This window comes from Hemiscyllium ocellatum, chromosome 16 (genome assembly GCF_020745735.1).
Source record: "Hemiscyllium ocellatum isolate sHemOce1 chromosome 16, sHemOce1.pat.X.cur, whole genome shotgun sequence".
NCBI classification, from domain to species: domain Eukaryota; kingdom Metazoa; phylum Chordata; class Chondrichthyes; order Orectolobiformes; family Hemiscylliidae; genus Hemiscyllium; species Hemiscyllium ocellatum.
The window spans coordinates 63,386,378-63,404,312 of NC_083416.1; the positions used below are offsets into that span (position 1 = coordinate 63,386,378).

At 39.8% G+C, this 17,935-nt stretch overlaps 1 protein-coding gene across 3 annotated transcripts in view; it reads left to right on the top strand.

Moving 5' to 3' along the window:
- si:dkeyp-23e4.3 (rho GTPase-activating protein 7) overlaps positions 1–17,935 on the top strand; it is a 188,367-nt gene that overhangs the window by 131,266 nt on the left and 39,166 nt on the right. The window contains exons 1-3 of one of the 3 annotated variants that reach the window (XM_060837328.1): positions 546–818; positions 12,889–12,960; positions 14,357–14,438. In XM_060837328.1, coding sequence (XP_060693311.1) covers positions 806–818; positions 12,889–12,960; positions 14,357–14,438 — 167 coding nt within the window. In that variant the 5' untranslated portion in view covers positions 546–805. Of the gene's footprint in view, positions 1–545; positions 819–12,888; positions 12,961–14,356; positions 14,439–17,935 lie in introns of those variants that run through there. The other 2 variants (XM_060837327.1, XM_060837330.1) reach the window with 2 other exon arrangements.

Genomic DNA, 17,935 nt, shown 5'->3' on the forward strand with positions numbered 1-17,935 from the left:
TTTTGATATGTGATTGATTTCTAAGTCTTTTAGAGCAAGAATATTTTCTGGAGGGCAAATATTGGTGAATCTATTAAAGTGCAGATTTTTAACATTACTTGCATTCACAATACTGTGACACATTCTCTTATTATGAGGGAGATTCTTCAGTTAAGTGCAACCATTTGAACTGTGCCTGAATGCGATCCATTCGCCCTGGAGGTAAAGTCTCTTTCAGTACTGGTCATCTGGATGACTGTTCCCTTCCACTCTGCAGGCAGTAACTCATTTCTCATGGAGTGTTCCACTGTAGAATAGGGTGACACAGGAACGGAAATGCTGTTTCTATGTTCCTTTCAATGCCACACACAGTCTCTCTGAAATAAAGGGGGAGGGTTCTCTAGATTTCAGCTAGGCATTGGATGTAGTTTACTTTAACTTTGAAATGGTGTAAGAAGTCTGAGAATACCCACTTAAATTTGACAGCTCGTTACCCCTAGTTTGTGAATGGAAGATTCCAGTAAGTGCTCATACCAATGCTGGAGCTTGAAGTGATACATACACCAGCTGTGCAGGGAATTTGCAGGAGTGTGTTGCAAAGTAATGTCTTTGCAAGGAGTTGGGTTGTGTAAAGCAAAAACAACTTTTACTTTTGTTGAAGGGAAGTAAGATCACTTAAGCAAGACGTTTGAATTTTAAAACTTCAACGTGGCTCCGAGCTACAAAGAAATCAACATTTGACTTCTGTGCTATAGGAGATCTCTATTTAATTGTTGAGCAAGTTGGTATCTCTGTAAGACTAAATGCTGTGAACCCTCTTAGTAAGATGATTGTAAAACGTGAGTAACTACTGAATATTGACTATCTAGTTTTATTAAACTAATGTATAAGTATAATAATGTTATGAGATTCCTAGTCTTGAAATGTAATTTGTTTGACTTTCACTTGAACTGCTGGTAGAACAAATGAGTTAATTCATTAAAATAAGCTAATTTCTGATTTTAACGTATCTAGTTTTATTACCTTCTCACCAGCTTGAGTAGTTTTTAATAAAGGAACAAAAATATGAAAAATTTTGAAAAATCTTTTACTTTTTCAAGCATGTATAATGCATTTTATAGTTAGTTACCAAAATCTTTTTAATTTTTAATGTTTTTCCGAATCTGAGGGGTTATTGCTTTGCCTGTTAATAGTTTAGGCGAATGAGGAGGGGTATTCGGCAGTGGAATCCATTCCCTTTATATGAGGCATGGACTGAAGACCAAAGATGCTCACATCTTCCTTTCGATTCAGACTGAAACTTGTATGACATATATTTACTAAGCTGATAAACATTTACTGTGCTTTTGATAATATGCCACTTTGAAATGGTTAAATATTTATTACAATCTGTCTGTATTTGGGAAAGCGACTGTGTTTAACAAGCAATGGAAAGTATTGGGTTTTTGATTTTGTACTAGTGAAGTTGAGATAAACCGTGCAAAAAGAGCTGCTGTTTAGAAGTGTTTGAGCTGAGCTATCAACAATATGCTTTATTAAATAATGAGCTATTTGTCTATAGAAATGGGCAAAGTTAAAAATCTCTTAAACCTGTTGGACTATAACCCAGGTGTTATTTGGAAGCACTATCTTTAACAGTGCTTCTCCTTTTATCAGGTGTTTGGAAGGAGCAGCACTGGTAACGTTAGCTCTTCCAAATAAATCTGTTGGACTATAACTTGGTGTTGTGATTTTTAACTTTGATCACCCCAGTCCAACACTGCTTCTCCAAATCTATAGAAATGGTATAGAAGTTCTGCTGTCCTGGTTTTTGTTGTAAACTTAATTTCTAAATTGATGCTATTGCAGAGAAAGATGTAGGATTATTGGTTTTTCCAAGGGGTGATTCATGGTGATTTAAAAAATGAGTTATGCAAGAAATATTCTGTTGAGGGAGATCACCACCATCATTAGCCAAGAGAAGATCAATCTTTTGTCTCTCTCGTGTAGTCTTAGGAGATCTCCATAACTTGTTTTTCCAGTTTTTCATGCCTATCTTCCTGCTAAGATACTATTTCAGGCACTGCCAGTATTTGTTCATTTATAGACCAATTCCATTCTCCTCCTCTTGAAATCCATAGTGATAAATCTTTAACATGGTACCCAATGTTGGAAAGCAGAAATCCTTGCTGACTTGTGCCTTTTCTAGATTGAGTACCATGGTAAGTTGTTTCCTAGTTGAAATCAGCTCACTTATAACGGACCAAGCATGGGGTCTGAAGATTTCCCAAACTTGACCATCTCTTCAAGGTTCATTTGCCATACGACTATTGGCAAATTTTGGATTCTAAGTGACCAAATGACACTACATTATTGTCACATACATATTGAGAAAATATATCTTTCCCAGGTTGAGTAACCATTTGAGTAATGGGCAGTATTGTATGCACTGGAATATTCATGGTGAATCTTTATTTCAGTAAGGTTTTGATCTAATGAAAAGGGGCTGTATCACGCTTCTTCAGATTCAATGAGAGAACTAAGTCCATTTTTGCTTTTTATCAAAAATAAATTGGTCAAAGCCTGGAAGTAATTTGCCTGGATATATTCCCTTTCTTTTTGCAAATGATTTTTCAAAGCTGTTAAGAATAAATGTTATCTAGTGAAAACAAAGTCATAGTTTGCTGTATGGCTCTGTGAACTTTGATGCCCAATTGATTACATTGTGCATGTAGTAATGTCACAACGTTGGGGAAATAATTAGGGTGCAGAGCTTAAGTGGACCAGGAATTAAATTGCTTAACATTGGGCAGAGATTTCATTCTTAAAAATGAGAATGCAGAAAATCTCTCTCGAGCATCACAACATTTAAAAATTAATTCGTATTTAACTAGCCTTGTCGTAAGGAAATCTCTTTAGCATTGTTTAAAAAAAATTAAACTCCAGCATTGACAATAATAAATTCAGGAATTACTTCAAAAGTTTAAATTTTGAAAATAATTTAATGTAACTAAGAACAACACAGTTAGGGGACTGCTCCATTAACTCTGAATTTTTCAGTTGAACTGAGTTATGCTGGCTCTCTGTGAACATAATGTTACACCACAATGCAATCATTGTATATATTGTAAATGGCACTTTTTTTAACTGTATAATGCCATGTGGCTGAAAAGTTTGGGAAATGGAAATTATGTAATTCCAAACTTGGAGTTTACACTGTTTCCTCTACAGTCTTTTGACACTTTCTGTTGTACCAGGTCTGTGTGGCGCCTGTTTCTAACTGGGTGGGGAAGCTTATTTAATTCAAATCCAAGGGGGATACGTTCCAAGATACCTCATTCTTCGAGGTCATAAAACATGGCTTTCCAAATAGAGTAGAGATTGAGTGCTAATTTTGACATTACAAGCTCCCAGGCAGCAAGGATTGCTGTGGAGCTTTAATAGTGTGAAAAGCTATGTGGTCCTTTCTAAATCGCCAAGATTGTCTTTAAAGTGGGTGTATCCTAATTGATTAAATCTGGAGGTTTGAATGCTATGTTGAAAAGCTCTGAGGAGAGGTAGATATGTAAACAATTCAAAAAAAGTAAATTTTCTTTAGTTCAAAGTCTAAACTGAACACACTTGCCAACCTACACCCTCTCGGATCTTTTTCCCCTCTACCTCAACTCTCTCAAGGGAGCTCTTCTCCAGCAACATGTTGAGATCCCAGTGGGAATAAGTTTGGGAAGCACTGGCGCAAATGTTCACAGACTCTCACTTAATATTTTTCTCTACAATTAATACCTGGCTCTGCTTCCTACTGTGAACCTTTTTTTAATGATGTTCAGCTCATTTGAAATTTTGCTGTTTTCATCCTAACTTGCATAACCTCCGATTCACCATCACTTTTGCATCCCTGACCTACTGCAATTGCTGGTTCGGCAATGTTTTGAATTTAAAACTCTATCTGTTTTCAAACTCCTCCATGTGCCTCTGTAATCTCCTCCAGCTCTACACTTCTTGAACTCTGGACATTTATGGGTCTCTAATTGTCGTCACTGCATCATTGGCAGTTGTGCCTTCAGTTTCCCAGGGCCTAGCTGAGTCTTTTTGCCTTAAAGCTGTCCATGTTCTTGCATTTTTTTTAATATGATGTCCTCTTGTTAAACACACTAAAGGCTCATTTCAAAAGTAGTCGTGAATCTAGTGTATTGTTAATTACCATTGCATATATATCTTTCATTTAAAACTAAATTTCTAAAAATTGGAAATATATTTGGCCAGAATGGCTTCACACTGCCAATTAGAAACTGGTATACGTTGTGGTCAGAATGATCTTGGAAAGAACAGCGTATTCTACTGGTGAAACCCTGTCCTGCTTCCCACCAACCCATGAGGAATTATGCAACCTCCTCAAATGGCAATGTGTCCGCTGCCTTTGGAATGATGCTTTGGTCTTAGATTTGGAATGGGGTGGTGCTGGATGGAGAATTCTGACAGTGGCTGACTCGCACTACAGTTTCTGAAGAGTGACACATGTTGATTTTCTTTTTAAAGGTTGAGATCATCAAGGGGGCATTTGCATGCCTGCTTTGCATTTTCCTTCTAGAATCCACAGAGGATTGTGCAAATTTTGGCAACTGGTTGGTGAAGAATCTGAAGTCTCATGATTAATTTGTTCAGATGCATCTCATTGACAGTTTTCCCCAACACTATTTGCTGATGTGTTGTTCTTACCTGGCATGGCCTACATGAAACTGCAGGTACACAGCAATGTTGCCAACTCTTCACTTCCCTCTGTAATGACCTAGTTTGACTCTGTTCCCGGGCAATTTGGAATGGGCATCAAATGCTCACCTTGGCAATGATACCTACGTACCACAAAGAGTAAAAATAAATGCTGATTGTTGAGGAAACATCTCTTGAACCACAGCTGCGTGAACTGGAACCAAAGAGGAATTCCTGCCTTCTCTAAATTGAGCCAATTCCATTATTCTTTACCTCACAGAATCTGTGTCACTAAGATGTTCGCACTTTTTTTGAGGCTTTCACTTTCCAACTGTCTTGAATCCGTACTGTTTTTAGGTTTTGTCAAGAGTTGAAAACCGGACTTTAGGATCTGAAAATATCATCCACTTAGACTATTGGAGATTTAAAGTAAAGGAAAAATAGATGCTCAGTTAAATTTTCTATTGAAGATGTTAGTGTGAGTGAGGGATATCAAAATGGGTCCTGGTGTGTAATGGATAATGATGAGTAATTCAAAATATAATTTGAGCAGAAATTAGGACATGACTTTAGGTATGACTAATTCAAATCTGCCCCAAAGGCGAAGCACACGGGTGGTGTGTCCTGATGTGTTCCAGAGCACACTACTTACACTGTACTATATAGAATGTATGTCAAAGGAATCTGCTGCAAGAATGTAAAAAATCCCTGGCCAATACAGGGAAAGCATTGTGCTTGGGAACACTGGCAGCTGGTGTGTACGTGCGTCTGCGTGTGGTAAGCTACTGTGTTCTGGAGACGGTTATGCTTAATCAAGCAATCCAAGACTCCAGTAGATACTAGATAAGAATGATTTGGATCTACATGTATCATAGATGGAGCCAATGTCAGCACTGCCAAGTTTTCAAAGGCTGCCAGGTTTCCTGATTACTTTTGGGAGGAGACAGATTGTCCAACAAGCATTAAGCCAAAAACATCCATTAGACTAAATTGAACCGGGGCCCAAAGGGCTGGACTTCCTGCTCCTTTGTATTTACCAAAATGAGCTTAATTGCTCCGTATTTAGATCCTCTAAATTCATAATTTTAAATCTTAATTTCAGGTTGTTTGTTTTGAGTTTTAAAGTTCTGCACAAATCCAAAGAATTGGGAATATTTAGCAGTGCAGTACCTGAAGTCACAGCATTTTTTTCAGCTGTGCAGTACTAACAATGTAATGATAGCTCAACATTTAACATAGGAGTCGTTTTTCAGTGTTATTTTTAAACTTGTGAATTTTTGGGCCATGCAAAATACACCCCATTGTGTGTTATGATAGGACCCCAAGCAAGGTTCCCCAATTCTTTATGGTTTTAGACAAGGTAGGCAAACCATGAGTGAGGAGGGATTATCTGGTTCCTTTTTTTTCAAACTCCTCTCCTCTTTGGTTGCAAATGGTTACTTTAGAAAGGATCCCTTCCATTTATGGATATCACCTTCATGGACCCAAATGAGCTTCTCCTTTTTAAAAAGGAGCCAGTTTAGCCAGGTTTACTTGAATTAACAAAATTTATTCTTAGAAATAAGCGAAGAGTACAAGAAAAATTAAACCAAAGCACACATGGATGAGTCTAAGTTGACTCAGTTGCAGTTGGGCTTACTGGTGACATAGACATTGGTCGTTAAACAGTCAATTTCACGATCCTCCATTTTGCTGATTTTAGTTGAGAATCTGCAGTTCTAATTCCTTTTTGACCATAATTGAATTCCATTATTCAGGATGCGTATGTCCTTTTTGTTTTCATCTTGTTCCCTGGCTGTTGCTAGCTAACTTCTGACCCTTAGAGATGGCCTTTACCTGCAGCACAGGGATAACTAGGGATAGTATTTTGATTGTGACCTTCACAGACCGTTAACACTTCAGCCTAGACTGATATGCATGAGCGCCTAGTGTCACACCGGAATGTTCTAGAAGTTGAAATGGGCTTTTTCACCCCAGTTCGTTTGTATTCTTCAAATCGAAACATATAATTTGTTTGCAATATACTATTTAGGGGGTGGCATGGTGGCTTATTGGTTAGCACTGTTACATCATTGTGCCAGGGACCCAGGTTTGATTCCAGCCTTGGGTGACTCTGTGTGGAGTTTGCACATTCTCCCCATGTCAGCGTGGGTTTCCTCCGGCTGCTCCAGTTCCCTCCTACATTCCAAAGATGTGCAGGTTAGGTGAATTGGCCATGTGAAATTGCCCGTAGTGTTCAGAGATGTGTAGGTTAGATGCATTAGTCATGGGTAAATGTCAGGGAATGAGTCTGGGTGGGTTAGTCTTCGGAGGGTCAGTGTGGACTTGATGGGCTGGAGGGCCTGTTTCCACACTGTAGGGATTCTATGAGCAGGTTATCAACATCTCTTCATTAGCCACAAAAGATCATAGCCCAGTCTGCTTGACTTGCCTCTTTCCCCACCCTACTTCCTTCCACCCTAACTTTACAGGGCTGTAATTTTACTTCTCCATCTTGGCTGTAGGTGTGACATTCGGTGATGGTTTCTCCTTCCAGGCGGCTAAGTAGTCTACATCAGTCACTTTTGGTTGCTACAACCTTCTTTTTAAAAAGTACATTTTTTCAAGTATCATTCCAAGATGCCCAAAGTACATAGGGTTCTGCCCCATGTAGTGACAAGTATGTATTGTGTAAGGAGGATCCAGTGGACCATTTTCCACCATTGTCTGTTTGTTGGTGAACCCACCTGACTTTTTCTTTGAAAAATTCCAGGTTCTATAAGACTAAGCAGTTTGTTCTGTTCTCAATGTTTCTTGCTAATTATTTGGAGAGATGTTTTAGAAACTGCTACCAATTTGACCGAAGGTGAGAAATTTTCCAAATAAAAATTTTTGGGTAGGCAACAAATGGGGTACCATCTAATTTCTATCTATGAACAGGAGTTGAGTTTCTTTGGTCCAAATCTATTTTGCATTATTCATCTCAGAGCACTTTTATGTGGCTGGTAAGGTATTAATGATTTATTTAATTGCTATTATAGTGGCGATCAAATCTATTATTATTTGGTGTCCACTTATGACAGGATTGCTGAGCAACGATCAAACATGGGATTATTGACTCCCTTCTCCCTGCCATTCACAGCGTTGTGAACACAAAGTGTAATCAAAGCACTTTATGGTTGTCAGAATTGCATTTTGTCATTTAACATGGGCAATGTTTTGAACTCGGAAGCTGCTTCTCTGTAAAATGTAGTGCTGTGTGATTACTTGTCCAAATCCCTATTTGATATTCAGTAGAACCCTTCTTTCTTTGAAGACTGTATTTAAGTAGGTTTAAGTTTAATTATGCAATTGAAATAACTTTTATTTTAAGCCGGTTATGAAGTATTTTGCTTTCTTAATTGTGTCTTTACTTTATAACCTATTCTATTATTCTTGTAAATAATTTTGTTTTTTGTTGGGAAAACCCTTTTTGATATTAGAGAATTTTGCTTCCATTGAAAGAATGCAGAAATTGATGCCATCTAGTTTTTCTAGTTCAATATTTGTGTCCATGTGACCCCTTGTATTCTAATGACCGATGACTGGTAAGGTCCCAAGTAACAGGTGATTGGCAATGCCACCAGCTACTGCAGAGCTACATTCAGCTGGTAGGTGACAGGCAAGTTAATGTGACTAGAGAAAACCTGCCACATCTCCATAAACTTCACAAAATATATTCACCAGTTTAACTCATTTGCTATCCACTAGTGTTTTTTTTGTTTTCTGGGCACAGGAAAGACTTTGAACAATTCAACGCAGCACTCTCAACTCAAAGCAGGGTGGGGGAGGGGTGGGAGAAGTAAAGTTTGCATAACAAAGATACTTTCCTGAAAACTTGTTTGTGACTGAGTCTATATATAAACAGTGAAATATTCGCCATAGGCAAGAAAACTCAAGGTTTTGACTTTAAAGCTAGTCATTATATTTTTCTGTAAAATTGTGTGGGTGGTAGTGTGAGTGAACAGAGACCGGCTTCCATAATCCCAAAGTAAATTAGTCCCACCAGCCTGCTCCTGGTCTATATCCCTCCAAACATTTGTCATTCATGTACTTATCAAAGTGTCTTTTAAATGCTGTAACTGCATCTGCATCCACCATTTCATCAGAAGGTTCATTCCACACATGAAACACTCTGTTATTAACCCAGAAAGAGTCTTCAAGTCTTTCTCCTCTCACCTTTAGAGATATGCCTCTGGTCTTGAAATCCCCCAGCCTAGGGAAAAAAAACCACCTGCCATTCACCTTATCTATGCCCCTCATGATCTTATAGAGGTTTGTAAAGTCAGCCCTCAACTTCCTACACTGGCCTTAAAGTCCACATAGTCAAACACCCACTGCCTACTATCATCTATTCTCTTGGGTACCTCTTTGTAAAACTCAAAAAGAAGCTGGGTAAGCCAAGATGGAGGACGGGAAAAATTTCTGGCTGTAACAGCTCCTTTTGAGGTATTTTAGGTGTTGGAGGTAATTTCCTCTAATTCCAGAAGCAACAATTACTGTTTTATAGGCCGTCACATTGTTTTGCAACTTTGGGGGGAAAAAAGTCAAAACAACAGCAGATTTAAAAGGGAGAAGAACAGAAAAGGAAGCACGTGGTGAGGTCATTGCAGGAGAGAGCGAGAGAAAACCTGCACGGTTACTTGGCTTTGATGTTGAATTAGTGTATTGCTGGACATCGGAATGCATCTGGGAAAATTATCAAACAGTGAATTTGTGTTTTGTGAGGAAGTAACAAAGGATTGATGAGGGCAGAGCGGTAGATGAGATCTATATGGATTTCAGTAAGGCGTGCGGCAAAGTTCCCCTTGAGAGACTGATTTTAGCAAGGTTAGATCTCATGGAATACAGGGAGAACTAACCATCTGGATACAGAACTGGCTCAAAGGTCATGGAGGGTTATTTTTCAGACAGGAGGCCAGTGACCAGTGAGTGCCACAAGGATCGAAGCTGGGTCTTCTACTTTCAGTCATTTATATAACTGATTTGGATACGGACAAAAGAGGTACAGTTAGTTACTTTGCAGATGACACCAAAATTGGAGGTGTAGTGGACAGCGAAGGAGGTTATCTCTGATTACAGCAGGATCTGGACCAGATGGGCCAATGGGCTGAGAAGTGGCAGATGGAGTTTAATTCAGTTAAATGTGAGGTGCTGCATTTTGGGAAAGCAAATCTTAGCAGAACTTATGCACTTAATGGTAAGGTCCTAGGGAGTGTTGCTGAACAAAGAGACCTTGGAGTGCAGGTTCATAGCTCCTTTGAAAGTAGAGTTGCATGTAGATAGGATAGTGAAGAAGGCGTTTGGTATGCTTTCCTTTATTGGTCAGAGTATTGAGTACAGGAGTTGAAGTCATGTTGCAGCTGTACAGGACATTGGTTAGGCCACGGTTGGAATATTGTGTGCGATCCTGGTCTCCTTCCTATCGGAAAGATGTCGTGAAACTTGAAAGGGTTCAGAAAAGATTTACAAGGATGTTGCCAGGGTTGGAGGATTTGAGCTGTAGAGAAAGGCTGAACAGGCTGGGGCTGTTTTCCCTGGAGTGTCGGAGGCTGAGGGGTGATCTTAGAGGTTTAAAAAATCGAGGGGCATGGATAGGGTAAATAGACAAAGTCTTTTCCCTGGGATTGGGGAGTCCAGAACTAGAGGGCATAGGTTTAGGGTGAGAGGGGAGGAATATAAAAGAGACCTGCAGGGCAACTTTTTCAGAGGGTGGTTCGTGTATGGAATGAGCTGCCAGAGGAAGTGGTGGAGCCTGGTACGATTGCAACATTTAAAAGGCATTTAGATGGGTATGTGAATAGGAAGGGTTTGGAGGGATATGGGCCAGGTTGTAGCAGGTGGGACTAGATTGGGTTGGGATATCTGGTCGGCATGGACGGGTTGGACCGAAGGGTCTGTTTTCATGCTGTCTCTATGACTCCGTTTATGAAACTGCTGACTTAGAGTCAGAGACTAACAGTGGCTCAGTAGCATGGTTACTGGCCAAGTCTTCAAGGACCTATCTTCTCCTGGGCAACAGGTGGTGAGAGGGGGAAAAATATCTAATTGATTTTATCCTTGCCGATCAACATTTGCAGATGTATCTGTCCATAATAGTAATACTGCAAATGCCCACTGCACAGTCTAACCTGTATGGCAATATTCAGAATAGATGTATCACCTTAAACTGAACATCAATGAGGGCTAAGGACCATCATCAGCAATATTGTATTCATCATCTGTAACCTCCAGAGGCCACATCTCCTTTTGTCATTTACCATTTGAGTCAGGGGACCAGCCTTGGTAGAGGAGTATAGGAGATCATGATAGGAGCAGTGTAAGGCATGGCCTTTTTAAAAGTAAAAGCCATTCTGGTGAAGCTACAGCAATGGACAACATTCTTTTTAAACAATAGAATCGGTGCACTATAAATTGTGCAAAGCAGTCCATGGACCTACTGCATTAAATCTGGATAGTACTGCCTCATTCAGCTGTGAATGATAGTGTCAGTTGCAAAATAAGGTAAGGAAGAGGTTAGATAAGCATTCCCATCCTCTGATGTCAAAGTACAATATAAGTGAAGAAGACCAGACAAAGGCACTTTTAACCAACTTTAGCCTGGAAAAATAAGGCCAGCATGTGATGCAAACAAAAGGACCTTCAGGTTTTTCTAAGCCGCATACTATCTGGACCTGGAGCAATGTTGCCTTTGCTTCATTGCTGTGTCAAAATCCTAGACCTCTTGTCCTAATAGCACTGTGGCTATACCTACAGCATGCCAGAGGTTCCAGAAGGTGGCTTATTGGTTGAGGAAAATAGTGCATCATGATAGCAGCATCAGGCATGGCTATTAAAAAGCCTTTTCAAGGGTATTGATAAGTACTATCCTCAACAGCGTTCAGATTAATTGGTCTTATGTTGTCATGGAAGATGCAACAGGTGTTGGTAGTCTCCATGGCTCTATCCTCCATTGAAAAATCAGCAACACGTGGCTGAATTTCTTGTGCCCACGCAGAACAGGGTAATGTATGTTGATAGGTGGCTCTACCATGCACAAATTCATCACGTTGTGAGCCTAACTGGTGAGCTTAATGGCTTGTGGTGTAATTCTTAACACAGTCAGGATGATTTCATAAACATGGTCCAATAGCAGGATCATATCTAATGTGGAGATGCTATTTTGAGCTTTGTATGCATTAGTTGACTGAGCACAATCGGCATACTGTCTGCTTGAAACCCTCCAGATCATGTATCCAATATTAGGTTTTCAAAGGGATCCAGTACAGGACCTAGTTCAATGTAAGCAAAGTAAGTATATCCATATTTTTAATTGACAAAATGATTATGGAAATGGTCAATCACAGTTCCATGTCCCCATGACAGAACTCCTGTCCAATCAGAGTCCATCTGCCTAGTCAGAATATTTTTTTCAGATTCTAGATTAGTGATGCTGGAAAAGCACAGCCGTTCAGGCAGCATCCGAGGAGCAGGAGGATTTTTTTCCAGATAACTGAGATGACTGATTCTAACATGGAGCAGAGGAGCTGTTCACCAATCAGCACCCTCTTCTCATACTGTATAAATTTCTGCTCTCTTTCTAAGTTGGGTTTCTTGCATGAAAACAAGATGGAAAAACTTTTGACTTTGTCTCTTTTTAGCAATGTTTATACTTTCTATAGTTAAGCAGCATTCAGTAGAAATGAAGAAATACAGAAACTGCATTTTCTTTTTTTACAAAGTAGAAGTACACCGGGACAAACAATTGCTTGGTATTCAAAGTTGAAGCAGACCAGGAAGCCCAAATTTTGATATTGCCTTCAGATTCCAGTTAGTAATTAGCCTCTGAGCAGTTGTGTTTTTTTAAAAACGTGACTTAATTGGGATACCCAGGTTGACACTGAAACTCTGCATGCCCACCATTCACAAAGATAAAATGGCTTTGGACATTTAATGTACGGAAATGCTTGGGCTGCACAATTCATGCTTTTGCTATATGTGTTCTATTAGAATAACATGCTTTGAATTTCAAAATAAGTCATCTTGATCCACCTTTGCCAAGCTGTGTTCTGCTTGGAAATGTGTGCATTTCTGTCTTAGTGATAAAACAACTTGCACACTTAATAACTGGATTGGAATTTTTTTTTTGTTTCCAGTGTGCACTGCCATAATTTATTGCTGGACTATATGCAACAAATGTTGATTTCCTATCTCTCTCTTCCTCAGAAATTGAAGCAAAGGATGCTTGTGACTGGTTGAAAGCTGCTGGATTTCCACAGTACTCCCAGCTATTTGAAGGTAAGCTATTTGATTTTTAAGTTTCCTATTCTTTTAGATAATTGTCAATAGGTTCTGGGATCTCAGTGTCTGGGGTTGTGACCATTTTCCTCCGTTCATGTTTCAGTTCACACAAGGATCTGTTTTGGGACCACTGCTGTTTGTCATTTTAATAAATGGCTTAGATGCAGGCACAGGTGGATGGGATAGTAAGTTTGCAGATGACAAGTTGGAGTGGTGGACAGTGTGGAAGAATGTTGCTGGGATGTTGACAAAATGCAGAATTGGGCTGAGAAGTGGCAAATGGAGATAAATGTGAGGTGTTTCTCTTTGGGATGAATAACAGGAAGGCAGAATACCGGGTCAATGGAAAGATTCTTGGTAGCGTGGATATGCAGAGGGATCTTGGAATCCATATAGATCCCTGAAAGTTGGCACCCAGGTGGATAATGCTGTTAAGAAGGCAAATGGTGTGTTAGGTTTTATTGGTAGAAGGATTGGGTTCTGGAGCTGTAATGTCATGCTGCAACTATTCAAAATGCCAATGCAGCTGCACTTGGAATATTGTGTACAGTTCTGGTCGCTCTGTTACAGGAAGGCTGTGAAAGTATTGGAAAAGGTGCAGAGGAGATTTGCCTGGTCCAGAGGGAAGGTCTTTTGAGGAAAGGCTGAGACTGGAGTCTCTTCATTAGAGAGAAGGCGGCCAAGAGGGGATTTGATAGAGGCATACAAGATGACCGGAGGATTAGATAGTGTAGACAGTGAAAGTCTTTTTTTTCCTAAGATGATAACGTCAGCTTGTGCGAAGGGGCATAGTTACAAATTGAGGGTGATCGATTTAAGACAAATGTCAGAGGCAGGTTCTTTACTCAGTGGTAAGGGTGTGGAATACAACGTGGTTAATTCAGCCACGTTAGGGAGATTTAAACAATCCTTGGATAAGCACATGGATGATTTATTTTGGGATAGTGTAGGGGGATGGGCTTAAATTAGCTCACAGGTCGGCATAACATCGAGGGCCAAAGGGCCTGTTCTGTGCTGTTCTGTTCTGTGTTCTACAACTGACACTGAAATCTACTAAGTTGTTCAGAGTAGTCCAGTTACTGTAATATCAGCCCTAAATGGCTAAAATAAACACTTGCAAAAGCAAGTTAGTTATGCTATTTCAGCACTATTATTTCTCACTCTACTGTCTAAAGGTTTGAGTACACATGGAGGATAAAGTAACCTAAAATGAAATTACAATTTTCGTTGAGCATTTCCTTATTCTGATCACTATCCATTATAGACTCATGACTATATGCTAAAACTCCTCTGGAGCAAATTGTGGCTTCAAAGCCTCAAAATGATTTATCATAATGTTTCTTTGATATGAGAACTACACAGAATTTAACCACTCCCATTTCATTCTTCACAGCCTCCCTGTTTCCTATTGATATTGAAGTTGTGAAAAATGATCATGAGTTTTTAGACCAGGATGCCACAGAGTCTTTGTGCAGGTAGGATCTTGTTCTAGAAATGTAATTCTGTGTAGACAAAGCCATTATACTTGTGCAACAAGTCAGTATGGAGCATGGCAATGAGCTTAATAAAAGGGGGCCATTTTGAGGTTAATTTTCTTTCTCCCTACACACATGTAGGGAGTGACCCAAGCTTGCCCATTTAGGAATTTATTTTTCTCCAATAGAGGGGTATGGATTTGGGCATTGGGAGGATGTGTTTTCGCTGTTCTACATGCAGACTGGACAAGCTTATGAAAAATTATTTCAAGATATGCAATTTAAGTTTGTTACATTTAAGAGATGAGAGCAACTTAACTTAACATCTAGTGATGAGTGTTACATCAAGGAGGCTTATCCAAACTAGTCAGCGGGATGGAGAATGTGAACATCTCAATTGGTTGGAGTCATATCTAGCTCAAAGGGAGGTGATTGTGGCTGTTGGGGGTCAGTTATCCCAGTCTCAAGGTTTGAACACCTGCAGTAGTGCCCTAGGCACTCCATTTTCAGGAGTTTCATCAAGCCTTGTTCGCCTTCCCCCAACTACATTACCACACTTTTTTTTCTTCTGGGTTGAATTCCATTTGCTACTGCTCTTGCTGACCACTCTGTTGGTTTATCCTGCACTTTCAACCTTGCTCCTCACTACTTACCACCTCATCCGTTTTTGTGTATTCTGCAAACTACTACTTCATACCCCTTGCATTTAAGTCCAAAATTAAGTGTTCTCAGGAGATATTCTTCTGAGACGGAGATTGAAAGTCACTGCAGGCATAGACTAATGCATTGTACTTGTATCTATTCATGCTGTGCCATAAATCTGGATTCTATAAACCTTCCATTTCACAGAAGTCATAAATGAATGTTTTTGCCTCTCTAAGTGTATATATAATGAATGTAGAGTACATAACACAAGTTCTCTGAATGTGTTTGCCTGGAGTTTGTGGTGCTAATGACAGCAAAGCTATAAGCATTCACTTGTAAATTCACTGAAAATGGCATTCTCCTTGAGTTCACTCCATATTTAAATTGCATCAGTAAAGGGGGGGAAAAAAACACTGTCCAGAAATCAATGGGTGGTCTTAGGCAGCTTTTTTTCCCCCCCAAAGTCGGTGCTGATTCCAGTGCTAACCTCCTCATTCAGGTAAACCATCTGTCAGGAGGATTGCGCGCTTACAAAATCAACTTTGCATTATTGATGTACTAGTTAGGTTAATCTACTTAATTGAATCTTGGCCTGAATTCTGCTTTCTTTTAAAAGAAAGCAATCTTTGTGTGACCAGCTACAGAACTTAAATTTAGACCTGTAGTGCATGGTCATATTTGAGGAGGTCTAGGAACCTTATCCAATACATGTGGCCTAACTACTGTAAAGAACTGAATTGATGTACATAATGTTGTGTTCTTTAAACACTTGACAATTATTGCATTGTCCTTCAATAAAACCTTTAACCCTTACAAAGCATGAAGTTTAAAGCTAGGTTCTGATCATTCAGGGAAATGAGGGTTACAGGGAAAACACTGAATAGGACATGAGGAATGTCAGATCAGCCATGCTCCTATTGTAAGACAGTGCAGGCTCAAGGGCCCAAATGGCCTACTCCTGTTCTTTATTTCTTATGGTCTTAACAGCAGTAAAGTGTGCAGCTCAGTAATTTTTGTTATATAAAAATGCTAACTATTTCCTCAGCTTCTTTTAGATTTCTTGTAGTCAATGGCAGGCTTATGGGTGTCAAATGTAATACTTGAAGTCACAGCAAAACACTAATATAACAGAAGACATCACCAATCTAAAACACTACCACTGGCCATCTCTGTTGATCTTACTGAAATAGTTGAGCGTAGTGTTTTGGGAATAGCTACTTTTTTTTTTATGCTGCGAAGCAACCTGAACTATTTGTCCTGGTTATTAATGCATGGGTTGTCTGTTTCAGCTTGCAGTTTTCTGGGCAACAGTTGTTAAAACCTATTATTATGTAATGTCTAGAGCCTGGGATCCTGAACGCCACCCAGAATTCACACCAGAGATATTCACGAAGAACTGAGATGTAATTCTAGTTAATTGAAGGAAATTACAGGGTTTTGTGGTTAGCATAAATTAGACGTTGATTCTAAGCATGATGATAAAAATAGTGTTGTGGTGCATCACATTCTGGAAAAGTACTGTTGAGTAAAGAAATCTATAACTGTTCTGTCATAGAATCACTAGAGTGTGGAAACAGGCCATTTGGCCCATTTGAGTCCACACCTGAGCCTCTGAAGAGCATGCCACCCAGACCCACCCTATTGTTGTAACCCTGCTTTCCCCGTGGTTAATCCATCTAACATGCTTGTTCCTGGCCTCATTCATTTGCCTAGTCTCAGTTTGCCTGCATTTAGCCCATTTCCATGTAGACCTTATTTATGTACCTATCCAAATCTCGCTCAAATGTTGTAACTGTACCTGCACCTACCACCTCCTGTGGCAGGTTGTTCTATGTATTCTGTGCCCTCTGTGAAAATTGTTGCATCTTAGGCCCCGTTTAAATCTTTTCTCCTCTCAGCTTAAACCTATACCTTCATTTTTTGGACTCCCCTACCTTTTTAGGAAAAGACCTTGGCTATTCACCTTATTTATGTCTTTAATATTTTTTATAAACCTCCATAATGTCACCCCTCAGTCTCTTATGTTCCAACAAAAAAAAGCCTAAGCTATCCAGCATCAAACCCTCCAGTCTCAGTAGGATCCTTGTAAATCTTTTCCACAGCTTTCCAGTTTAATAACATCCTTCCTGAAGCAGGGCAACCAGAATTGTGTACAGTACTGCAAATGTAGCCTCACCATGTCTTGTACAGCTGCAACATGACGTCCCAACTTCAAAACTCAATGCAGTGACCATTGAAGGTAAACGTGCCAAATGCTGCCTTTACCACCCTGACTCCACATTCCAGGAGCTATGTACCTGCACCCTCAGGTTTCTTTGTTCAACAACACTCTCCAGGACCCTACCACTAACTGTATAAGTCCTGTCCTGGTTTGTCTTACCAAAATGTAACATGGTGCATTTATCGAAATTAAATTCCATCTGCCACTTCTCGGCCCATTGGCCTAGCTGATCAAGATCTCCTACTCTTGGATAACCTTCACTGTCCATTATACTACCAATTTTGGTGTCATCTGCAAAATTACTAAGCAAGCCTCCTATATTCCCACCCGGTTAGCACTGCTGCCTCACAGCACCAGGGTCCCAGGTTCAATTCCAGCCTCGGGTGACTGCCTGTGTGGAGTTTACACATTCTCCTCGTGTCAGCATGGGTTTCCTCCGGGTGCTCCAGTTTCCTCCGACAGTCCAAAGATGCGCAGGTCAGGTGAATTGGCCATGCTAAATTGCCCATAGTCAGAGGGAGATGGGTCTGGGTGGGTTACTCTTCGGAGGGTCGTTGTGGATTTGTTGGGCCTGAAGGCCTGTTTCCACACTGTAGGAAATCTAATCTAAATCTGAAAATATAAATGACAA